The sequence below is a fragment of the Carcharhinus amblyrhynchos genome, chromosome 20 (genome assembly GCF_965287045.1).
Source record: "Carcharhinus amblyrhynchos chromosome 20, sCarAmb.v2.hapA, whole genome shotgun sequence".
NCBI lineage: Eukaryota > Metazoa > Chordata > Chondrichthyes > Carcharhiniformes > Carcharhinidae > Carcharhinus > Carcharhinus amblyrhynchos.
The window spans coordinates 14,487,749-14,514,704 of NC_137343.1; the positions used below are offsets into that span (position 1 = coordinate 14,487,749).

General features: G+C 39.0%; 1 protein-coding gene across 1 annotated transcript in view; it reads left to right on the top strand.

Annotated features, from left to right (window-relative positions):
- The window catches only part of LOC145355770 (protein phosphatase Slingshot homolog 1-like), an 86,498-nt gene that overhangs the window by 34,177 nt on the left and 25,365 nt on the right, over window positions 1-26,956 (top strand). The window contains exons 3-11 of the mRNA XM_080208125.1: window positions 908-1,008; window positions 10,090-10,154; window positions 11,744-11,865; window positions 12,883-12,951; window positions 15,077-15,142; window positions 19,372-19,566; window positions 20,831-20,924; window positions 22,851-22,979; window positions 26,224-26,270. Of these exons, the coding sequence (XP_080064251.1) occupies window positions 908-1,008; window positions 10,090-10,154; window positions 11,744-11,865; window positions 12,883-12,951; window positions 15,077-15,142; window positions 19,372-19,566; window positions 20,831-20,924; window positions 22,851-22,979; window positions 26,224-26,270 (888 nt within the window). The remainder of the gene's footprint in view (window positions 1-907; window positions 1,009-10,089; window positions 10,155-11,743; window positions 11,866-12,882; window positions 12,952-15,076; window positions 15,143-19,371; window positions 19,567-20,830; window positions 20,925-22,850; window positions 22,980-26,223; window positions 26,271-26,956) is intronic.

A 26,956-nucleotide genomic window follows, 5' to 3' on the forward strand; every position in this document is an offset into this window, starting at 1 on the left:
CAATCCAAAGCATGCTTTGCCATTAATTCATCTGTAAGACTAGGTTTATGAGGAAAATTTTGAAAATGTATGAAGTTAATTTGTGCGTAGATATTGGATGAGGAAAGCATCAGGCTTTGGCTGTAATTAGCACCTGGAAATGGTATGCCGTTGTTGAATTATAATGGCTCACTCCGACAGTCCATCTCTCTGGTACAGTCTGAGTTTGATCCCAGAGTCAACCATACCACAACACATTTATTTATTTAGCCTCAACAAATCTAGTGATCAAAGCTTATTTACTTGATTTGCATGAATGTTATTAATATATTTAATGAACGTTTACTGTCAGCAAGGACAATATCTTGTATCAGAGTTCTTCTGCTAGTATTTAAGAGAACTCTGGCCTGGCAAAATGCAAGTTTCCTTCAATGATCCAGTTGTACTGAAGGACTCCTATTTGCAAGTACTGCCACGTTCAGAAAAGTCAGCTTTTTTTCTCAAGTGAATCATCTTCTGATTTCAGCTAGAGTAGAACACATCTGTAGGTTAAGACTGTCTTTTATTAAATAATAAACAGGACAAGCTTTTGTCCTCACACTTTCATTTGTTCTCATAGTTTGTAAGTAACTTTAAGTAATATGGCTAAGAAAATCAAAACAGACAACTTTAGGCGATATAAAATGCAGTCATCCATGATATCACTCATTACAATACAGCATCATCTCCAGCTGAAGAGGAATTTCGCCCTCACTCTAGGATCATGAAAAATACTTATTTGAGCAAGCAATTGGCACTGTGGCCCTGTGAACCAGCCTTTATGAAAGAAACACGAGAAAGAGCAATAAATTTAATGTAGATTACTTGAATGAAACTGTATTTTTCACTAATTTCTCTGACCTTCATATTTGTTCTGTCTCTTATGCAGTCTCAGTGACAGTTTCTTCACAGTTAAGGGTGCAGCACTTTTTCTGCAACAGGGAAGCAGCCCACAGGTTCCACGATGTTACCATCACCATACATATGCCGGTGAGTGGTTTCTGGTCAAAATTCTCTTAAATAGAACTTGAGGGAAACAGTCACCTGGCTCATTAAATGATTAATACTGAGATTTGCTACCATAGTTTATAGGTATGCTTTACTTTTTTGTACACAAGTAATAAAAATCTGATTAAGCTGTTCAATTTCATTTAAATGAGTGGAGAAGTCTAAAGGTGTTCAAAGAACTATATGGACCAAGGGAATCATTGGAATGGCTGCAAAATCCAGACCAATCAGTTTCAAGGTGAGCTACTTTTTACAGAGCCACAAAATAATGTGTCCTTAATCCATTCCTGTAGCTTTCAAAGGAGTCGGTCATTCAACTTTCAAATATGATTCTTCATTTAATTAGCTCATGTCTGATCAGTACCTCAGCTCAATTTACTCATCCTTGATCCATATCCTTTGATAGCCATACCTAATAATCTATCACACTCAGTCATGGTACTTTACATTGATTCAGCCCAATGAGAAAGCAAATTCCAGACTTTTCTATAAAAGTGGTTTCTAATTTCATTCCTAAATGGCTGTGCCCTAATTTTACAGTTACATTATTTTTCAGGATTCCTCCACCAGAGGAAATACTTTCTTTGTTCTTACCTTATTGAACCTTTTTATCACTTTAAACACTCTCCAACCCCATTTGCAAAATGTATTGTAACTGTGCTGGCAATATAATTGGGAGGCATTATGTTTAGGTGTCGATCGTTATAATTAAAAAGACAAAGCAAAAATAGTGTGATTATTTGTTGCGTAGGTTTGGAGATGTTTGAGTCATTTTCATAATCACTGGCTGTAGATGAGAGATAAATATGTTCACTAGAATTTCAGTACAATGAAAATTGCAAAACAGAATTGGCAATTATGATGGAATTTGAGATTTCAAAGCTTGTATTTTTTTGAGATAGACTCAGACCCCAATTGAAAGGGAAACTGGCTCTTCGAGTTGCAAAGGAAACTAAGACAAACTAAGTTTGGACCAATATTTCTGGAGAGACTGAAAATTGGTTGAAATCATGTAAAAAAGACATAGCCAACGGAGTTCAGTTGATGAAGATTCCAATGGTGCAACACAGGAAGGCTGAAAATGACAGAGGCTCGATCCAGACACACTGCGTATATACAGTTGTTACAACTGTTTTTGTTGCTTGGAGATAACGATGGTGAATCTACACCATCCAGACTGTTGTGAGCAGAATTGAGGTTTGACAGATGAGCCATTTTTAGTGAAGAATGTGCCTGTGGCACTTGAGTTGATTGTGCACTGCCGTTGACTGGGGATTAGACTAAATCTTAGAAGAAATTCTTGAGGAAGATGGAGTTTTGAAGAACATTGTGACTGAGATTGAAAATATCTAGGCTGAGCGGACTGTAAAGGCAATTGGTAACATCTCTCTTACTTTTATCTGGCATTTATTGTGAAATTGTTTATAATCACCCACAATTTGCCTGTTAATTCATGTTTAACTTGTGTTGATTTGGTGTTTTGAGAATATAGGTGGTTACCCAAAAAATATTTAGTGTTTGCTTTGTTTTGCTATTACCAGTGGAATTCTTTCAGTAAATAACTGGGCTTTCTGATTTATTTTTGTAGCATGAAGTCAATTGTCTCAATGCAGGGATAGGATGGATGAAGGGGAGGGCCTAGTGAGATGCTCTTTCAGTGAATCAGTGCAGACTCGATAGGAAGATGGCCTCTTTCTGCACTGTAGAGACTCTATGATTGTCAAGATCACAACACAATGAAAACATGTTTCAATAACTGCAGACATATTAATTAGTAAAAGTGTAATGTGAGTTTGTACTATTACGTTTTTCAGTTAATCTTTTTATATATTTAGTGTGACTTTACAAAAACAGTTTACAGTATACTTGTTCCATTTCAAAGACATTTCTTTGCAGCATTTATACATAAACCACACGTGTCCTTCCCTGTTAATATAAAGAAGACATCCAAAGGCACTTTATAAACAGTAAAAGGAAACAGATGTCATGGTGAGACAGGAAAGATTAGGAGGCGTATACAAGAGCTTTGCTAAGAGATGGATTTTTAGGGATAGAAAGAGTTCAGCCATGGTGGAGAGGTGTAGGGAGGGAATTCTGTAATGAGACAAGAGTAGAATGAAATGAGGGGATAATGCACAGGAGGCTATAGACGGAAGGATGAAGTGTTTGGGAAGGAGGATGTAGGGCTGCAATAGATCACCAATGAGACCATGGACAAATTAGACTAATTTGAGAATTTTAAATTTAGTGTGTGCAGTGACAGGGAGCCAAGATGGGGTCTATAGGGCAAGCAGTACTACTTATAGGATGGGATATGAGAGGCAAGAGTTTTAGAATGTAGGAATTAATGAAGGACAGAAGTTATGAGACCAGCAAGGAAAACATTTGAAAAGTTGTGTGGTGGTAAAGATGTATATAGCAGCTTTAGATCATAAAGCTGGACAATATGGAGGAAGAAATAATTGGATCTTAGTGCTGGATAGGATCAAATGGGTATGTAAGCTTACAATTGGTTTGGGTCAGACTTGAGTGGATAGAAGGGGAATGGAATCAGTAGCAAGGAAGTGGAGTTTAACATAGAAACATAGAAAATAGATGCAGGAGTAGGCCATTTGGCCCTTCAAGCCTGCACCACCATTCAATATGATCATGGTTGATCATGCAGTTCCCACTCCAGCTTTCACTCCATCCCCTTTGATCCCTTTAGCCACAAAGACCATGTCCAGCTCCTCCTTGAACATATCTAACAAATTGGCCCCAACAACTTTTTGCAGTAGAGAATTCCACAGGTTCACAACTCTGAGTGAAGAAGTTCTTCCTTATGTCAGTCTTAAATGGCTTACCCCTTATTCTTAGACTGTGATTCTTAGTTCTGCACTTTCCCAACATCAGGAATATTCTTCCTTCATGGAATCTGTCCAGTCCCATCAAGATTTTATGTTTCTGTGAGATCCCCTGTCACTCTTCTAAACTCCAGTGAGTACAAGCCCAGTCAATCTAGTCTGTCTTCACATGTCAGTCCTGCCATTTGAGGAATCAACCTGGTGAACCTTGAGGCTGGACTTCCTCCATAGCAAGAATGTCCTTCCTCAGACTAAGAGACCAGTACTGCACACAGTACTCATGATGTGGCCTCACCAAGGTTATTACTCCTCTGCTCAAATCCTCTTGCTATGAAGGCCAGCATGCCATTAGCTTTCCTCACTGCCTGCTGTTCCTGCATACCAACCTTCAATGACTGTTCCACCAGATCACATTGCATTCCCCTTTTTCTAAACTGCCACCATTCAGATAATTTCCTTCCCATTTTTGCCACTAAAGTGGATAACTTCACATTTATCCACATTATATTACATTTACCAAGTATTTGCTCACTCAGCCAGTCTGTCCAAGTCACCCTGCAGCCTTCTGACAGCACATACTGCCACCCAGTGTCATCTGCAAATTTGTAGGTATTGCATTTCAATTTCTTCTTCCAAATCATTGTCTACTATGAATAGCTGGAGTCCCAGCACTGAACCCTGTGATACCCCACTAGTCACTGCCTGAAAATGACCTGTTTATTCCCACTACCCGCTTCCTGTCTGCCAACCAATTCTCTGTCCACGTCAATACATTGCCCCCAATACCATGAACTTTAATTTTGCTCATTAATCTCTTGTGTAAGACCTTGTCAAAAGCCTTTTGAAAGTCCAGATACACAATATCAACTGGTTCACCCTTGCCCACTCTACTTGTCACATCCTCAAAAAATTCCAGAAGATTTGTCAGGCATGATTTCCCTTTTGTGAATCCATGCTGACTTGGACCGATCCCATCACTCAGTTATTACATCCCAAATGCTCAGTTATTACATCCCTAATAATTGACCCCAGCATTTTCCCCACCACTAGCTGGTCTATAATTCCCTGCTTTCTCCCTCCTTTTTTAAAAGGTAGGATTACTTTACCTTCCAATTCACTGGAAGTCTTCCAGAGTCTATAGAATGCTGGAAAATGATCACCAATGCATCCACTATTTCTAGGGCCACATCCTGGAGTATTCTGGGATGCACAGATAACCTCACGATGCTCCACTTCTCCAGCTTCCACCTTAAACACATTGAAGAAGCCATCCCTTACAGACAAACCCTCCGTATACACAGGATCTGCTCAGATGAGGAGGACCGCAACAGACACCTCCAGATGCTGAAAGATGCCCTCATAAGGACAGGATGTGGTGCTTGACTCATTGACGGTTCCGACGCGCCACAGCAAAAAACCGCACCGACCTCCTCAGAAGACAAACGGGACACGGCTGACAGAGTACCCTTTGTCGTCCAGTACTTCCCTGGAGCAGAGAAGCTACGACATCTTCAGAGCCTTCAACATGTCATTGATGAGGACGAACATCTCGCCAAGGCCATCACCACACCCCCACTTCTTGCCTTCAAACAACTGCACAACTTCAGACCATTGTCCGCAGCAAACTACCCAGCCTTCAGGAGAACAGTGACCATGACACCACACAATCCTGTCACAGCAATCTCTGCAAGACATGCCAGATCATCGACACAAATGCCATCATCTCATGTGAGAGCACCATCCACCAGGCACACGGTACATACACTTTCAACTCAGCCAACGTTGTCTACCTGATACATTGCAGGAAACGATGTCCTGAGGCATGGTACATTGAGGAGACTATGCAGACACTACAACAATGGATGAATGAACACCGCTCGACAATTACCAGGCAAGAGCGTTCTCTTCCTGTTGGGGAACACTTCAGCGGTCACAGACATTCGGTCTGTGATATTCGGGTAAGCCTTCTCCAAGGCGGCTTTCACGACACATGACAATGCAGAGTCGCTGAGCAGAGTTTGATAGCCAAGTTCCACACACTTGAGGACCGGGATCTTGGGTCCATGTCACACTATCTGTAACCCCCACGACTTGCCTGGGCTTGCAAAATCTCACTAACTGCCCTGGCTGGAGACAATACACATCTCTTTAACCTATGTTTAACCCTCTCTCTACTCGCATTTCTGTACCTTTAAGACTTGATTGCCTGTAAAGACTCGTATTCCAACCATTATTTTGTAAATTGAGTTTGTGTCTTTATATGCCCTGTTTGTGAATAGAACTCCCACTTACCTGATGAAGGGGCAGCACTTCAAAAGCTTGTGGCTTGTGCTACCAAATAAACCTGTTGGACTTTAACCTGGTGTTGTGAGACTTCTTACTTTGGATATGTAGGTATGGAACATAGAGCTAGATGAACGAGGAGAAGCATTAAAGAAGGAAGGCATAGATAACTGTATCATAAAGCAGTTGACTAGAAAGAGGAGTAAAAAATGTATCATGATCGCAAATGCACAGAATATTTTTCACAACAATAACACTGATTAAATATTCTCAAAATATTATGGAACAATTTCTTTAAAAAAATTGTAGCATTCAAAACAGAAGTGGAAAATTGTAATTTCCTTTTGAAGTGCCAGAAACCTTGGCCAGTGCAGAAGGAAGTCCTGAGAAGATTCAGTACTTCTGCATTATCATTATTTAAACTTGTGATTCTGACTTAAATGAATTGATCAGAAATTTATACTTCTGGCAGATTTACTTGCTGCACAATACCCAGCCTCAGATCTGCTTAGGTATTTTTGGCTGCTTTAGTTAAGTTTCAGGTAGCTGATCAATAACCTAAACTTTCAAACTTGTTAAAGAGCAGCTAAAGACAAATGGAATAGTCATCCCATTTGTTGCATTATTCTGTTTTCTGGCAGATTTTATTGCGATCCTGATGCCTCTATTTAAAATGTTGACATAAATCTGTTAGACTTGTTGAATTACTAAGATGTTTATCCTGCTGAAAATGATGGGTGAGAGCTACTTGGTTCTGTTTTCATTATTTAGCACTGCAGGGTTTCTAACCAATATTTTATGACTCTCATTCCATATTTCTATCTTGGAAACAGAAAATGAATAATCTAGTATATGATATACAAAATTATTTCCTATTATCCAAACATTTAATTTAAAAGACTAATTGTCAAATGTTGTTTCTTATTACACATTTTTACAAATATTGTGAATATTTTCTTCTCTCTACCTGCAAAAGTGGTTAAAAAGGGAGCAATGCTCATCACAACTCATGAAAATTCTGTGGTTCGTGAAATTAAAACACCATTTAAAAAACCTTTGTTTGAATAATGTCTGTTGAAAAATGGAGATAAAATTGAGCTTGTGGAGCAGAAAGACAAACATGATATCACTAATGATGATTGTAATTCACAGGGGCTTTGACATTTGAGTTCAGGATAAATTGTAATGCCTGGCAATGTTTATTCATGCAGTGTATCTGAAGACATTGGTTATGAAATTATCTCTGCCTTCCCCAGCATAAATGTACTGGAGACAATTATATAACTATACTAGCCTGGCTGCAATCAGCTATCATAAGGGCAAAGCCAGGATTCTCTGACCCCATGTGCCAGTGTGATATCAGGTTGGTGGGGCTTAATAACAGCTTTTGACGAACAGGAACCTAGCAAACAATCCCTATCTGGTCACACAGGTAAGTACATTCCCCAGGGATAGAAAATCATCTCCAGGCATTGTCTGGGGGATAGCAATGTCCTGAAAGCCAAGGTTGCTGGCAGGGCAGAGTTTGATGTCATGAGACCCACTCCCCCCTCCAGAATCTTTTGACTAAGTGTCAAAAAATATGGGGGCGAGAGACAATGGGCTACAAACTACTCTTCCTGCTTGAGTTGGCACAATCAAAAAATGATAAAGTTCTGCTCCAAAAGTAGGTTTCTTCATCCATTATCAGCTGGTAGTGTACTTCTACAGTAAGCTGCAAAATATATATTTTGAAATGGGAGTGAACATTTTAATATGTAACATTTTCCTTTTAATTTGAAGGAATTCTAATAGCAATTTCCCTCCGCTCACCTCATTACTTGCCCCTCCATTTGCCATGTTGTCCAGCCGTCCACTCTATCATTTGGCCTCTTCGCTCGCCACTATGCTCATTGTCTGTAGACAGTGAGGGTATAGGAGCCGCAAAGGAGAGGGGGGGAGCAGGATGGCCAGTGAGGCATTGAGAAGGGCAGTGATCAAGTTACAAACCTGATCCCAGGATTTTGAACTGATTTTTTTTGGGGGGGGGTCCAATATTCTGTGAAGTCTGCAATCCTTAATCATGGTGAAAAGAAAAAAAAAATTATTAATGCTGCACCTATTTAAATATCTTTACATTACTTGATATTATGAATGGTCCTACTCTTTGATCCAGACAGCTACCTGTGGCTAGCAGTAACATCACTAGCAGTGCGACTGCATGTCAGCTAAATGTGTTTCCTGCTGTTGCGGTGGCAACAAACATGGCATTTCATAACACACAGAGGGTTAGCTCACTGTCATACAATTTTCCTTTGCAAACCAGCCAGTTACCAAACATGGTCAGACAAGCTCATGCCAGGTCCAATGTTTAATGTGATCAGATTAAAGTGGTTGGTGGGGCTTTCTTCTCAGCTGGGGTCCGTTGTCCAAAGTGATTCAGTTAAAAAGATTGGTCCTCCATACCCACCTAAATAATTAGATTATGTATGAATGTCTTTGAGGAGTTCAGGAGATGACAATTCACACACATTTAAACTTATTGTCTTTGAGCTAAAGAACAAAGAAAATTACAGCATAGGAATGGGCCCTTCTAGCCTGTATCAACCATGCTGCCCAACTGAGCTAAAACCCCCTACCCTTCCGGGGATCATATCCCTCCATTCCCATCCTATTCATGTATTTGTCAAGACGCCCCTTAAAAGTGACTGTTGTATTTGCTTCCACTACCTTCCCCAGCAGCAAGCTCCAGGCACCCACCAAGCTCTGTACAAAAACCTTGCCTCAAACATCTCCTTTTTAAACCTTGCCCCTTAAACCAATGCCCCCTAGTAATTGACTCTTCCACTCTGCGGGAAAAAGCTTCTGATTCTTCACTCTGTCCATGCCTCTCATAATCTTGTAGACTTCTATCAGGTCACCCCTCAACCTCCGCATTACAGTGAGAACAAACAAGTTTCTCCAGCCTCTCCTCTTAGCAGGCAATGGACAAACATATGAAGGAAATGTTTGTCCATTTCCTTCATACTTTGATGTCTAATTTGAAACAAATCACAAGATGAGCTGAAGCTCCCAAAGGAGAATGCATCAGATTTCTCCAATACCAGGGATAAAATTATGTTCGCTTAAGATACAAACAAAAATCACCAATACATCTTGATAAAGTGTTGAAAGAGAAGCTGAAAGCTTTTAGTCTTCTTGCAGCTCTTCACAGAGAGATCAATGATCAAGAATTGTTGCCAAGCTGGGGTTGATCTTTGTGGTGACACAAGCCAACTCACGGATGTTGCTGCCATCTTCCTCTGCCTTCAGCTTGTGTCTCCCAAATGCAATATTTGATGTCTAGAGTTTTCATTTCACGTTTGCAAGCATGTTTGAAGTGGAACTTAGGATGTCCACCTGATCTTTTGACTCTGGCTACCTTGGCATACAGAAAATCCTTAGTACGCATCATTGTCCAGCCAGCCTCTCTGTGATAACAGCCAACATCTTTGGGAGACGTGGCTTTGAGAGGACTAGCACAATCATGATTTTTGCCCTTCCATGAGATGCGCAGAATGCACCACGAGGAGCAAAGATGAAAATTGTTGAACTTTTTCTTTCTTGATAGCAGATAATATCTGAAATAAACTGAGAATACTGATTTTTACTCCTCTACATGCATCTGATTGATTTCTATCATTATTTGAATGTTTTGGGTTGTGCTTCCCTTTCCATGATTTTTATTCTGCTTATTTCCACATTGAGATAATTCTGCATGACACAACACAACTTAGAGTGTCATGTGCATGTTCCGCATCAGTATTTCATAGTGTAGTCCACTAATAAACAAATGTCCTGTAGCATACTTTTGTAACTGTTCTTTCTAAACACTCACTAAAAGCCAATTTGAAATGAAAGATTAAAACATTTAAAGCCAGTATCCTTCTTCAACAAAATTATTTTTTGTTAACTTCAGGAGATCTACAGCTACATCTTCAAGTGATGATCAACCACCTCCGCCCTGAAGACAGGATAAAGTTGGTAAGAGAAACAAGACACTGTCCTAACTTTTCTTTGGTGAATGGGGTGACTGCTGTGTGAAAACATCACAATGCTCAGTAACAAGTTACTGCAATCCATGTTGGTGATGATTGGGAACATCCTGTGCACAGGGCTCAAGCTTCATGTATTTAATTCAGTACTGCTTATTGCCACAAAGCACTGAAGTTCCTGTTACCTTCCAAGTAGGACCATCAGTATTAGCATACAAATTTGTTTGAAGCTGACTGTAATAAGTTCCTGTCCTCGTGATTGATCAATGTGCCTGTGTCCCATTTTAATGAGACAAGCCAGGTGGTTAATCTAAACATCTCCTAAGATCTTTTACGCTGGTATCTGAATACAATTTACCAATAAATGTTGATCCTGTTCCAACCTTATATTACCAGGCATGTAAACATGGAATGGTTGCAACATAGAAGGAAGCCATTCAGCCGGTTTTATCTGTGTCTGCTCTCTGCAAGAGCAAATCAGCTTATCGCATTCCCAAGCCTTTTCCCCATAGTCCTGTAATCTGTTTTTCTTCAGGCACTTATCCGGTTCTCTTTTAAAAGCCAAGTTTGAATTTGAACATAGAGAACATAGAAAAACTACAGCACAAACAGGCCCTTTGGCCCCCAAGTTGTGCCCATCGTATCCCTACCTACTAGGCTTACCTGTAACCCTCAATCCTATGAAGTCCCACGTATTCATCCAGAAGTCTCTTAAAAGACCATATCGAATTTGCCTCCTCCACCACCACCAACGGCAGCCGATTCCATTCACCCACCGCCCACTGAGTGAAAAACTTACCCCTGACATCTCCTCTGTACCTACTCCCCATCACCTTAAACCTGTGTCCTCTCGTAGCTTCCACTCACACTCTCAGGCAGTGCATTCCAGGTTCAAAGCACTTGCTGCTTAAAAAAGCTTTTCCTCATGTTACCTTTTTCCCATGTCACCTTTCACCTTCTATCACTGTCCCCTCATTCTTGATCCTTCTGCCAATGGGAACAGTTTCTCTCTACCTACTCTGTCTGGACTCATTATTTTGAACACTTTTATCAACTTGCCTCTCAATTTTCTCTTCTGTATGGACAACAGCCCCATCTTCTCCAATTTATCCACATAGCTGAGGTCCCTCATCCCTATTATAAGCCTTGTAAATCTCTGCATCCTCTCTCAATTCTTCCTAAAGTGGGGTACCCCAAATTGGACACACTACTCCATTTGAGGCCAGACCTGTATTTTATTAAGATTCATCATGACTTCCTTACTTATGCCCTTTATACTTGTATTTATAAAATTTAAGATCGCATCTGCCTTTTTATCTGCTTTCTCCATGTGGCCTGCCACCTTCGATGATTTGTACATGTTAACTTGCTCTGCATCTCATTTAATTGTATGCTTTATTTTACACTGCCCCTCTTCATTCTTCCTACCAAAATCTATCACTTTTCTGCATTTTCTTTCTTAGTGAGTAGCAGTTTACAAAAATTTCCTGAACAGATGAACAACAATAGGATTAATATGTTTTAATCAGGAAGCCAAATTATTTTTGGAACCTCTTTGGAACTGGTTTACCTCCACAGGCTGTACGTCTGGAAAGCATGTCTGCTGATCGAATCCGATACATGGTAGTTGTCTATACTAATGGACACCAAGATACAGAGGAGAATGTTCTTTTGGGAATTGACTTCGCAAGCAAAGAGAGGTATATGGTTTGCTTACTGTTTGTGCGGAGGGGATAAAGGAAGAGAAGAAATTTTAGATAATGGGAACCAAAAATGAATTTTCAGCTCCTTGTATCAAAGTATTTTAATATTTTGATTAGATCATATCAGGAATAAGAAATGCTGGTTATGAGGAAAGTAAGATTCTGACACTGTATTCACTGAAACAGCATGAATGGGAAAACGATTTCCTTTGGCTGGAGATTCAGTGACGATGGCTTGTAATTTAAAATTGACCCAGAGAGAGAGATTAAGTAAAATCTGTTTACGAAGGATTGTTGGAGCATGGAATGTTTCACCAGAGTTGGAGACCATTGTGTTTTTAAGGAATCGTTTTATACATTTCAAAGCAGACAAAATACAGAACTGTGGGACCATGCATAGTGTGGTTAGTTTCGGATTCATCTAGCTAAGCTAAGCATCAGAACAGACACCATGGACTTCCTGTCAAATAAATAGAATTGGTGGATAAGGGAATTGTAGATCTTCATTATGGTCTATTTCTTTGAATACATTTGATACAAAAGTCTCATGGGAAAACAGGAAAAGAAGCCACCAAGTTTTTTGTTTAGTAAACTCAATCTATCATTCACTTATTAACATAGAACCAATTTAATCTGGCTTGCACCTTGCACTTTGTCATCAGAGGTGTTTTTAATTCTGTAGTTTATTTGAGTCTTAGAAGCCCTCAAGTCTGTACTGACAACAATCCTACCTAGGCCCTATCCCTGTAACCCCACATATTTACCTGCTACTCCCTCTAAACTATGCATCTCGGGATACTAAGAGGCAATTCAGCATGGCCAGTCAACCAAACCTGGAGCAACTGGAGGAAACCCATACAGACATGGGGAGAATGTGCAAACTCCACACAATCACTTAGTCTCTGCAATTTGCATTAAGATTGTTTGTTGCTCTAAGTTGTCAGATGTTCCTTCATAAAACAGACATGTTAGTAAACTGATCATATTTTAATGATGACCTTTTATTCTCCCTAGTAATACATGTACTATAGGAATGACTCTTCCACTGTGGAGTGACACAAAGATTCACTTGGATGGAGATGGGTAAGGAGCTGGATTGCTTCTTCATAATTAAGCAAGCAAAAATAGAAATAGCTAAAATCATAACTATTAATATAGTATAATCCTTAATACAATATAACGCTTATCTCAGTGTCTTTGGCTTATAATTTTATGTTTAAATGTTTAGCCAACCAGTTTTTACGCACAATACAGTGCATATCACAATTTTAAGGAGTTTAAGGGAACGTACAAAGCTCGTAATTTCCAACATTGAAATTTTCCCAGTGGTTTTAATTTAACTTAGCAATGCTTAGTTTCAGTGAAATTCTGCGTCGTATCAATTAAATTCTGGAATCAGCTAACACTGGATAAACCCCTACCACGATATTCATTCAAAAACTTGGTCTACTGAACATTTTCAAACTTTATAAGACTACTTTTTAATAAGTTTTAACAAAGTGAAAAAAGTTAGTCAATGTTGTTTTATAGTGTACTTCTCACGTAATGAATAAAATGCAAGGTTTCCAAAGAATTGACAGAGGAATTCATGAATATCAATTACATTTTAAGTTGCTTTTGCTAATAAATGTCTCAATAAACAATTCTGCAAGTTTTAAAAAAAAAGTTCCTGAAATGCCCAAAATATTATTTTAACAACCTTGGTAAGACTTCAAGGTTCTAATGCAATTTATAAAATAGTATGTATTTTTTAAAATAACAATTGAGGTAAAGGAGAGAAATGCTAGCCTGGAGCATTTGTATTTTACCCTGTGATTGTATTGAGGATGTTTAAATCAGAAATAGTATGGGATACGTGCAATATAGACTTCCCTTCAGTATTTGGCCTGGGTTCAGTACATAACTTTAAGCATTGTAACTGGCAATTAATATTCACATTTTAGTAGAGTCCAAAACTACCTCCACGTTCACAAATTATATCGACAAGGGGAAGCACGTAGATGAAATAAAGAATGGGGCTAGAGATTGATTTTTGGGAACTTCAGAAACAACGATTTGGAGGTCAGAAGAGGCACAAGACAAAAAGAACTGAATGGATAACATGGAATAATACGTATAAGATGATGAATGGGATGGATAGGATAGAGGTGGAGAGACTCTTCCCGCTCAGAAAGGATAGTAGGACTAGGGGGCACAGCCTCAAGATAAAGGGGGGGTGGTTTAGAACAGAGTTGAGGAGGAACTTCTTCACTCAAAGGGTGGTGAATCTCTGGAATTCTCTGCCCGTTGAAGTGGTGGAGGCTACCTCGCTAAATATTTTTAAGACGCGGGTTGATGGGTTTTTGATAAGAGAGGGGATTAAGGGTTATGGGGAGAGGGCGGGAATGTGGAACTGAGCCATGACAGATCAGCCATGATCTTATTGAATGGCGGGGCAGGCTCAAAGGGCTAGATGGCCTACTCCTGCTCCTATTTCTTATGTTCTTATGGAAGGACTCCACAGTGTCACAAAGTACACATATCATTGCTTATTCCGTGATTAAAACACTTATTCTGCTTTTAATCTTTTACACGTGCCATCCAACTAAGCAGAAACTCACTTTTGATTAAATTGATTTGCTTGAAACATTATCAAGTCTTTTCCTTTCACAGCTATTGTGTAATTCCCATATTATCTTACCTGCAATCAAGCCAAGCCTCTGCCAGTTCAGTTCTCAAATGGAAGCTAGAGCTTAAGCTTTTCTGCTCCATTCCTCCAGTATTGTAGCTTATCTCCTGTCCCTTTCCAGAGGGTCTATCTGGCAGCATAAAATTTACCTACCCACATATAGGGGGAGGAATGTATCCTTTTGTGCCTCTTTTTCCTATGTGTATATTATCCACAAGCCCTTTTAGAATTTGTTCTTACTGAAAGACATTTTGCTTCACACACAGCAAACAAAACAAAAATGGTGGCTAGCAGGTATACTCAACAAGGCTAAAGAATTAAATCCTTTGGGGTGCCTTCAAATCTCCAGAGTACAACTGAAGAAAGGACATTTTTCTCTAAATCCACTAGTGAAATAGACTGGTAATATTGAACATGTTTAGGAATAAGTTTGTTCACAGTACTGAATTCTGAAATTGCACTTTTAAGAATATTGACTGGTATTTTAAATAAGAAGTTGATATCAGGATAGTTTTATGTGGCAATTTTCTTTTGCTTCAGTGGATTCAGTGTGAGTACAGTGGATCGTGTTCACATATTCAAGCCTGTTTCGGTACAAGCCATGTGGTAAGTATTCCCAATTGCTGGTTTAATGACTGACTCATTTGGTAGAATGATTGGTCTGTCTTCGAATATGGACATCTGGAGTATGAGAAAAAGACCCCCATTGATATCATAATTATTATGATTGTAAATTGGATGAAACTTTCTTTAGTGACCATTTCACCAAACTGATGTTACTTACAGGAACAGAATAATTACTAAGAAATATATCCTAGGAGGCAAACCAAGGAAATACCTTAATACTGTAACTGAATGTTGATCCATGACTGGATCAACCTGACTATTAAAAGCTAGCATGGACTTTGGTTTGAGGATGGGAAGATAAGACGAATGCTGACAAGTAGAAAATTGTTTTTATATAGTGAACCTAAAATCAGAACTATGTCAAAGCACTTTATAAGGGAGTAGATGACATCAAGCTGCAAAAGGGATAGATTAAGGGGAGCTAAAAACCAGATTCAGTGAGGTTTTGAAGGATCCTTTGAACAAGTGGAAGAAGTAGCTAGAGAAAATGATTTTAAATATAAATTGAAAATTGTAGCAATATAATGATAGAAAGATGAGTTTCTGGAGTGGAGATTGTATAGTACAGTTAGACAAGTGGAAGATGATACATATATTTGAAGATCAGTCAAATAAAGTGAAGCATAGACTATTTTTTTCTAAATGGGGAAATGCTTAGGAAATCAGAAGCACAAAGGGACTTGGGAGTCCTTGTTCAAGATTCTCTTACGGTTAACGTACAAGTTAATTCGCCAGTGAGGAAGGCAAATGCAATGTTAGCATTCATGTTGAGAGGGCTAGAATACAAGAGCAGGGATGTACTTCTGAGGCTGTATAAGGCTCTGGTCAGACTCCATTTGGAGAATTGAGAGCGGTTTTGAGCCTAGTATCTAAGGAAGGATGTGCTGGCGTTGGAAAGGGTCCTAAGGAGGTTCACAAGAATGGTCCCTGGAATGAAGAGCTTGTTGTATGAGGAATGAGAGTCTGTACTCATTGGAGTTTAGAAAGATGAGGGGGGAACTTATTGAAATTTATAGGATACTGTGAGGCCTGGATAGTGTGGACGTGGAAAGGATGTTTCCATTAGTAGGAAAAACTAGAACCAGAGGGCACAACCTCAGACTAAAGGGATGATCCTTTAAAATAGGTGAGGAGGAATTTTTTCAGCCAGGAAGTGGTGAATCTGTGGAACTCCCTGCTGCAGAAGGCTGTGGAGACCAGGTCATTGAGTGTCTTTAAGACAGAGATAGATAGATAGATTCTTGATTAGTATAAGGACCAGGGGTTTTGGGGAAAAGACAGGAGAATGGGGATGAGAAAAATATCAGCCATGATTGATTGGCAGAGTAGACTCGAAGGGCCGAGTGCCTAATTCTGCTCCTATGTCTTATTGTCTAAGACCAGGAAAGAGGTTGAGTTGTAGGATGTGGAGTTTAGCAGTGATAATGGGTGCTTATAATATCATAGAATCCCTACAATGCAGAAGGAGGCCATTCCACCCATCGAATCTGCACCTAGCGCAATCCCACCCAGGCCTTATTCCCATAAACCCCCATATTTACCCTGCTAATCCCCCTGACACTAGGGTTAATCTAACATGGTCAGTCCACCTAACCTGTACATCTTTGGTGTGTGGGAGGAAACCCATGCTGACATGGGAAGAATGTGCAAACTCCACATAGTGACCTGAGGCTGGAATTGAACCAGGGTCCCTGTGAGAAGCGGTGCAAACCACTGTGCCACCGTACCACCCATATACCACTATGCACCTGCGCCCCCCCGCCCCCGCCCCCACACCCACCCACCCACCCACCATATGCGAACGGGATCTCAGCTTTGCAGTACAGCATATGCTGATTTCATACATTTGTCTCTCTTCACAGCTGATTTGCTGCAGCTCAATATTTAACTCTGATTACATTACAGTATAATTCTGGTTTGTACTAGATAAGATGGTAATGTACACCTATTGGTGGTATCTATATCTACAAATATTTGTCTATATCTACAAGTATCTACAAATACTTGAATGGACAGAGAATAATTAGGGAGAATCAACATGGCTTTGTGCATGGTAGGTCATGTTTGACCAATCTATTTGAGTTTTTTGAGGAGATTACCAGGAAAGTGGATGAAGGGAAGGCAGTGGATGTTGTCTATATGGACATCAGTAAGGCCTTTGACAAGGTCCTGCATGGGGGGTTAGTTAGGAAGGTTCAGTTGCTAGGTATACATGGAGAAGTAATAAATTGGGTTAGACATTGACTCAGTGGAAGAAGCCAGAGAGTGGTAGTGGAGGATCGCTTCTCTGCATGGAGGCCTGTGACTAGTGGTGTGTCACAGGGATCAGTGCTGGGTCCATTGTTGCTTATCAATGATCTGGATGATAATGTGGTAAATTGGATCAGCAAATTTGCTGATGATACAAAGGTTGGAGGTGTAGTGGACAGTGAGGAAGGTTTTCAAAGCTTGCGAAGGGATTTGGACCAGCTAGAAAAATGGGCTGAAAAATGGCAGTATGGAGTTTAATGCAGACAAGTGTGAGGTATTGCACTTTGGAAGGACAAACCAAGGTAGAATATACAAGGTAAATGGTAGGACACTGAATAGCGTAGTAGAACAGAGGGATCTGGGAGTACATAATTCCCTAAAAGTGACGTCACAGGTAGTTAGGGTTGTAAAGAGTGCTTTGGTACATTGGCCTTTATAAATCAAAGTATTGAGTACAAGAGTTGGAATGTTATGGTGAGATTGTATAAGACGTTGGTGAGACCAAATTTAGAGTATTGTGTGCAGTTTTGGTCACCTAATTGCAGGAAGGATACTAATAAGGCTGAAAGAGTGCAGAGAAGGTTTACAAGGATGTTGCCGGGACTTGAGAAACTGAGTTAAAGTAAGGTTGAATAGGTTGGGACTTTATTCCCTGGAGTGTAGAAGAATGAGGCGAGATTTGATAGAGGTGTATAATATTATTATGGATATAAATAGTGAATGCAAGCAGGCTTTTTCCACTGAGGCTAGGGGAGAAAAAAAACTAGAGGACATGGGTTAAGGGTGAAGGGGGAATGGTTTAAAGGGAATATTAGGGGAGGGTTCTTCACACAGAGTGGTGGGAGTGTGGAATTAACTGCCAGATGAAGTGGTAAATGTGGGCTCACTTTTATCATTTAAGAAAAGCTTGGACAGATACATGGATGAGAGGGGTGTGGAGGGATATGGTCCAGGTGCAGGTCAGTGGGACTAGGCAGAAAAATGGTTCGGCACAGCCAAGAAGGGTCAAAAGGTCTGTTTCTGTGCTGTAATATTCTATGGTTCTATATCAGTGAATCTGAACATAATGCCCACTAAAACTTAGTTGTAACTACCTCTATTTGAATTTCTTCAGATACAGTATGTCCTCCATCTAAAAGAAAAGGTAAATTTGGAGAAATGCATCATGAAAAGCTTATTAAGTTGAGTGATAAATGTTTGGAATGATGTCACAAGACAATATAAGAAAAGATCTTAATTCATTCAAGATGTAATGGATGCCTTGATAGGAGAGTTAGTATATTCAACAGATGAACTTCAACGGTCAAAATATCCCTTGCACCTCAAAAGAAAAATTAGCACTGTATACATTCATATATATAAATTAGAACAAACTATGGGCAGGATTCTCCGGTCATTCACATCAGTGGGAATCTCTAGTCCTGCTGCACTAAGTAGAGATTTGGCTGGGTGACAGATTCTCCATCCTTGCTGGCAACAGCAGCAGGGTGTGAACAGCTGAAGAATTCTGGTCTGTAATTAACTTTAAAATCCTTGTTTCTATTTGTTTTTTGTTCAGGCATTACATACTGGCAACCTTATCAAGGGAACTAGCAAATCACTATTTAATTAGAACATTGAAAGAGGCAAATTAATTTTGATGCAATCACACAATTGCCAAAGCACCCAAAAGCCAATGAATGGCTTTGTTGATATTAATCCCCTCCCCTCATCCTCTTACGTTTAGTAACTTAACTCAGCTTGTCAAAGGCTTTTGCAGTTTAGGTAAACACAAAGAAAACATCAATAGCACAAATTCCAAAGGAATCAAAAGTCTTTAACTGTTACATTTTCAAAGGAGACATGAATAGTAAGATTTATTTTCTAAGTCAGATATCAATAAAGATGACCTGAATAACACATGTCTGTACAGTTATGGAGATGAAAGACTTAAAACATTCATTATTTGTGTTTTGTAGGTCAGCACTACAAATTCTGCACAAGTCCTGCGAGATAGCGCGTAGGTACAATTACTATCCATCAGGAATTGCTTTGACTTGGACCAGTTACTATGAGAGTTGCATTAACTCAGAGCAAAGTTGTATTAATGAATGGAATACAATGCAAGACTTGCAGTCCATGCGGGCTGACTCACCCCCAATGTTTGCCGATAAGTGAGTAAAGATTATACCCTTTCTAAGCTTTTTTCCCCCAGAATTTCTTTTTATGATCATGTTAAGATCACCCCACTTTCCCAGATCCAATTTTTAGAAATAATTATTTTTGATAAATATGCAAAGCAACTGCATATGAAGAGCAACTGATATTGAAACGAGAAATGAAATATTGAAAACTACTGAGAATTGTATAAAGATGTACAAATTTGCAATTTCTTATTCAGTTTGTTGCTCTCTGTTCTTTCTCTTGGCCCTTGTTTATTCTGTTTTTAAATATCATCCTTTACCTTGCAATGCTTTTGCAGCCATTTTCAATTATGTCATTTGTATAGTGTAGACATTTCCTCAGTATGATTGAGCCTTTTTGATTTTAATGTGCTACCTAAATTAAACTCTCATTGATGTCTTGAGCAAGAGAAATAGTATATTAAGCAAAGAGATATGGTGTTTTCATTTTTTCCCAATCAGTCTATATTTTGGAATATATAAAGGCTTTTAGTGATTTCCTGAGCATCTAATGTAATTTTTTTTTTCTTTTTGTCTCTAGCACTTGAGTTGAAACTCTCCTCTCACTAAACCCATAATATTCAATACTAAGTATTGTTCTGAGTCACTGAAGCCTCAAAAGTAACTAATGTTGAAATGAAAATGCCATTATAACTCAGCAGAAGTTACTTATCCCTATATTTATAAGCAGACCTGGAGAGCTGTACTCTGAATCTAACCCATGATACACCTGATCAGAATGCAAGATCTGACATCAGGAAAAGAAACAAGAGGAAAAATGTTCTGTTTGCTGCTGATATTTTAATGACAACAAAATTCCTCTGACCCCCTCTCCCTGCTACCCCTCACCCAAAAAAATTTAAAAGTGGCCTCAAAAGATTTTTAGTTTCTCTTGCCAATTTCCTGCTTCTGAAAACCATTCCAATGTAGAAATCAGAAACTCAATGTGGTACATCTGGCATTTTAACCGTGAACAGAATCAATCCAGATCCATAAGAACCTGTTCACTTTTGCTGACATTCAGTGCGTAACTCTTGGATAACATTAATGAATGGAAATGCCAACTGATTTCCCAATAATTGTTGAATTCCATTTCTAATCCTAGCTTAAAAAAAGCTAATTTGCTATAAATTAAGATCAAAACTAGTACGTGGCAGATGCATGCAGCATCAGCCTCACACTTGTCCTTTTTGTGTTTAGGAATTTGCATTTTGGTCTGCAGGTAAAACAAATGTACTTGTGCTTTTTTTTACAGACCAACAGAGAATGAACTAACTGAACGATTAATAAAAAACAAACTAAGACACATAATGATGAGCAAAGATTTGGAAAATGTCACTTCTAAAGAAGTAAGTTTGCAATTGTGCTGGACAAATGTAATGCGTCTGAATAATATGGATGTTTATACTTAATAGCTCCCCCTAAACGGTTCCTTTGTGCTGGCATCTTAACTAATGCTGATCTTGATTAATCCATCTTAATAAAATAAGATGTGTGATTTATTCTAACAATTAAAATATAAGTAGAATTTGAACAGAGGAAAATATAAATTTGTGCTTTGCCATAAAGGTATGCACTTAAAACATGAATCTGTCCTTTTTGAATGATCATTGCCATGCTATTTCCAGCTTTCTTTAAGACTTCCAACATTTGTTTTTTTTTTCCTTTCGACTTGTACATAGAAAATTGGTTACCTCAACAAAGAAAAACACAGTATATCTGGAGTATATGCCTATAACCAGAAAAAAGAAGTTGGGGAATGATCATGCCTGAATTAGTCTAATTCAGTTGTTTGCAACACAGTCACAAAGTGCTGTTCTTGATGTTTGAATTAGGATACCTGCATGTTCCTCTTGGCTGGGGATAGGCAGATAAGTGGCTTGCTTGAAATGGCAGATAGATAAAGCAGAAAAAAATTGAAAGCAGAAATAGCAAAAAGGTATGTATTCCATTTCTATGAGGCAGTACTTAGGTCAAGTTCACAGTATTGTGTACAGGCAGCTTTGGCAGTCCCATTATAGGATTAATATTAAAACCAGAAAAAGTGTACAGTGCAAAAGTTAAAGTTTAATAGTGTCACAAGTAGGCTTACATTAACACTGCAATGAAGTTACTGTGAAAATCCTCTAGTCGCCACACTCCAGCACCTGTTCAGGTACACTGAGGGAGAATTTAGCATGGCCAATGCACTTAACCAGCACATCTTTTGGACTCTGAGAAGAAACGAGTACATCTTTCAGACTTTAATTACCTGAATGAAGAGAACTATCATTATGAGGAGAAACATGAGATGCTGCCACAATTTCCACTGAAGTAGACAAAATCAAAAGGTGCTTTAACAGCAATTTTTAAAATTGTGAAGTTTTCTTGTGAAATGGAGAAAAAGATTAATTTCGCTGGGCTGTAAGTTAGTGCCGATTAAATTTAAAATTGTTACCACGTATGAAGATCAAAGGTAGGAGATGTTTTAACATGGATTTGTAGAAGCATGGAATACTTCCCAAATGATGATGATAAGGAAAACATTTTTGTATCATTTAAGAAACAGTAGATAGAATCATAGAATCCCTACAGTACAGAAGGAGGCCATTTGGCCCATTAAGTCTGTACCAACCACAATCCTATTTACCCTGCTAATCTCCTGACAATAAATAAACGTGAAATGGAGGAAGAGGCAAAATTATGAGGTGAGAGTGGCGGGTAATATGACTGGTTTGGGATTGCTCCAGCAAAGAATATGTGAGAAGCAATGGGCTGCATTTGTCACCTTTGATGCTGCAAACTTCGAAGTTCTAAGCAAAGAGGAGTCTTAGACTTGGAACAAAGCATGTATATTTTACTGACTTAAAAATCATCGTATAATTCTCCTAAGAGCCTGGTAGTACATAGACATAAAGATCTAAGTCCAAGTCTGTGCTGTGGTAGTTGATCTCCGCTAGAGCAGCAGTTGAGCATTGTCGTTTATCTCAGTACTCTAAGTGAAGGCAAGATGCAAAATCAGTCAGACTCTGCAATGTAATAATAGTCCAGTGACCCTTGTTGGGAAGTACACACTTGAAGATCTGGCAAAGACCATATTGAGTTCAGTTGAGATGTCGTTTCCATTGAACAAGTTGATTGACATTTGAACACAAAGAATTGATCTTGAACTAGGGAACTGTCACTCTGCAAAGTCATATCCCAAAAAGAGTCAGTGCCATTGAGGTAGGAGAGAAAATAGGGCCAAAAAATGTATTAAAAAGATGTGTGCTACTGAAGATTTTTTTTGTTCACAGATTCGAAATGAGTTGGAACAACAGATGAACTGCAACCTAAAAGAGTACAAAGGATTTATTGATAATGAAATGCTGATCATTTTAGGACAAATGGATAAAGCTTCCCTAATATTTGATCATCTTTATCTGGTATTTTTTTTTCTATTCTGTAGATTTGTTTAGTTGCAGGGAATGTTAGGATATTTTTCACACCATGGAATTTATCAAAATGGAAACTGTTGTTTTGGAGTGATATATGTTTACTGCTTCTGGAAAGGAACAGCTGATTCTGTCAAATCTTCATCCCATCTCTCCCCCCACCATCTCCAATTTAAGTATTTGTCAGTGTGCCAATCCATGACATGCATGCTGCTACCCAGCCCCTTCCAAAATATGCATTCATGTCATATAAATTGTTGGAAATCCTTGCTTTCCACATTTTTGAGGTACCGATCTCAAATACATCTATCTAGTGTCAGATAGTCCACTGAGTTGTTGGAGTATAATCTTCCTCTGGGCTTGGGAAAACCTAAGTGACAAACATATGTGGCTTGCAAACTGTACATCTAATGCATATATGGCTTCATGTGACATTTTACTCTTTTCACACTGGGCTCATGTTTACAGTATATTTTGTAAGCTGTATTGGAATGTGTGAGGAGTGTTGCCTGTCTTGGTTCTCCAAAGCTATCTCAGCCCCAACAATGTTTAAAGGCCTCACCCTTCACCTCCCATGGATCCCCTATCCATTCACCAAGCTAGCCCTTGTCCCCTTGAATAGCCTTGCCACTTTTGGCTCCCCATGTATCCTCTGTGTCCTGTCAAATCATGCGTTCTATCACATGCCTTCCATGTATCCTCCATAGCCACTCAAACAGTATGTACTCAGATTCCATGCAATATCAAAGGAGAATATTTTACATTTCTTAGGGGAGGAATTAAATATCCCACCCTCTAATTAATGCCTCCATATAATTGATTCTAAAGGGAAAAAATACATTCTGCCATGTGGAAAAAAAAAGTGATCCTTTTTGCTTGTGTCAACAAACCTGAAAGCACATAAAAGGGACAATCTATGAGTATAGCCTCTTGAAACTGTCATTCATTCTCAGATGCGACGAAACACATTGGCATTTAAACCTCAGCCAAGCATTGTTAATGGCGATAGCTGTCCAAACAATAGATTTTCCTGGGGAGGAAGGAACAGAATTTTGCAGCAGCAGAGCCCAACTTTGAAATGTTCACAGCCTAATGGCACAGGGAAGCTTGATAGAGGCATAACCAAAGAAGTATACAGTAAGCCAGAGATAGTGGGAAGGGAAAAAATGGCTTTCAAGGATGTGGGGCTTACAGAAGACAGGAGTTCAGGAAGAGCGTGCAGAGCACTGGGCTGAATGCACATGCTGACAATGGTGGGCGAGAGGAGAGGAGAGAATACACAAAGTAAATTGGAGGAATTGAGAATTTAGTAGAGATTACAAAACTAGGGAGAGGCGACAAGGTGTAGTGAGATGATGATTTAAGTCATATAGGATAAAAAGTCATTCATTATGAAGCTAAGAAAGAAATACACATCTCGGGAAGAAACACGTGTGGAGAGATAAGGGTGAACAAAATGAGATGCTTGAAGCTGCAGAATGAACTAATGGAGCAGAGTAATAGAGGTTTACAACTTGCAAGCAGGACCTTTGGCGCCACTTATCCATGCCACCCAGTTCTTACCACTAAGTTAGACCCAATTGCCTGCATTTGGCCCATATCCCTCTATACCCATCTTGCCATGAAACTGTCTAAATGCTTTTTAAAAGACAAAATTGTACTCGCCTCTACTAATACCTCATTCCAGGCACCACCCTCTTGAGCGAAAAAATTGCCCCTCTGGACCCTTTCGTATCTCTCCCCTCTCACCTTAAACCTATGCCTTTTAGTTTTAGACTCCCCTTCCTTTGGGAAAAGATGTTGACTGACTAGCTGATCTGTGCACTTCATTATTTTATAAATCTCTATAAGATCACCCCTAAGTCTCCTACGCTCCAGGGAAAAAGTCTCAGTCTATCCAGCCTCTCTCTATAACTCAAACCATCAAGCTCTGGTAGCATTCTAGTTAATCTTTTCTGCACTCTTTATAGTTTAATAATATCCTTTCTATAATAGGGTGACCAGAACTGTACACAGTATTCCAAATGTGGTCTTACCAAAGTTTTGTACCATTTCAGCAAGACATCCCAGTGTATTCAATGTTCTTACCAATGAAACCAAGCATGCCGAATGCCGCCTTCACCATCCTGTCCACTTGTGACTCCGCTTTAAAGGAGCTATGAAGTTGTACCCCTAGATCTCTTTGTTCTATAACTCTCCCCAATGCCCTACCATTAACTGAGTAGGACCTGCCCCGATTTGATCTACCAAAATGCATCACCTCACATTTATCTAAATTAAGTTCATCTTCAGGCCTCCTTTTAATGTTTCCTGAGTATTGGGATACATCTTACAGAGCAGTGAGCCTTCTGGTATTTTTACTGCAACTGTAAAGTGTTATGAGGAGGAGTGAACTGGCTCCCCTATGTTTGGCTTTCTTGATTGGTCACAACAAGGTGTTTTTCATGAGGATGTGCCTTTTCTGAATCCAAATTTTTTGACTATTTAATCGTGAATACAAAGCAGTCAGCAAATAAAGAGAACGTTTATTAAACACTAAACCCTAGGGGAGAAAATACTAAAACACAATATTACATATGACAGGTATCAGAAATAGAGAAGGCAGCGTCTAACAAAAGAACTTAAAATAATAAATGGTTAAGTGTCCTTTGACCCTAGTGTGTAAATTTTTAATCATTATGGCCAATTTGAATTAGGTTTTTGAATTAGGATGTGATCAGGTGTTACAATAATGACAAGATCTTGGTTCACTTGTAGATTCCTATTAACGTTAGCTTCTGAACTGTGTTCCAAAAGAGAGAGCAAGACAACTCAGCTTTCAGGGTGTTTTAATCTGCTGAAGTCCTTCTTGCAATCTCCTACAATGGCTGCAACTTGGCCTATTAAACTTCACCTATAATGCACTCCCAAGGGGGTTTTGGGTGGGTCACTGTATGGCAGCCATTTTTTCTCAATATCCAGCATTTTGCATTTTAATGTCTCTTTCTTCATACTCTCCTGAGGGAGTACCCTGAAGGTGGCCATGCATTTTTAAATAGTTTGTTCTGTCTCATTTCAAATTACAAAATTTCCAGATAGTTGAAAGTTTAAATCATATTTTCAAAAATCAAGGAGCGTAGCCTCATGACAGAAGTGTAACTGGCATGGTGAAACTTACAATATTTAAAGGTCACTTTTCTAATCTGAAAAATAATTATTGTACACCAGAGAATGATTATAATTATTGCCATTTTAGGGTTCAGAGTGGAATGCTTCAAACTTGGAAGAGCTTCAAAGCACAGGGTAAGGACAAAATAATTGCTACAGCATGTTTTTAATATTTCATTTCTATAATTGCTACTGTTAGCTCATTGAAGTTATTGAACAAAAGGGAATCAGTGGCACAATAACTACATATCTGTACATTTTGTGGATGGCACTGGCAAAGCTAGCGTATATTGCCCATTCTAATTGCCTGTGAACTGAATGGTTTGCTCGTCCATTTCAGAAGGCAGTTATGAATCGATCACGTGTAGGCCAGACCAGGCAAGGACAGCCGATTTCCTTCCCTAAAGGATGTTAGTGAACCAGATGGGGCTCTACAGTAATCAGCAATAATTTCAGTAATGATGACCATGAAACTATTTTTCAATTCCAAAATTTTTTATTAAATTTAAATTCTACCAGCTGCCATAGTGAGATTTGAACCCCTGTCCCCAGAGTATTAGCCTCAGTCTCTGGATTACCAGTCCACTATTTTATCATTATGCCACAGGAATGGGAGGTCATAACTTGTTGCTCATGTGATCTTCTTATGCAAGATCTGAAACAGAATGTTTACCTGTGATGGGGCTGTCCACATTTATTTGTAATATGTTATACTTTCTCTCACCCTCATGGGGATTTTAGATTTTTTTTTCTTCCCTCTCTTTTATAGGGTGTTTGAGATCAAATGCAAAACTCCAAGCAGCTGCCTAATTTTGAGATAA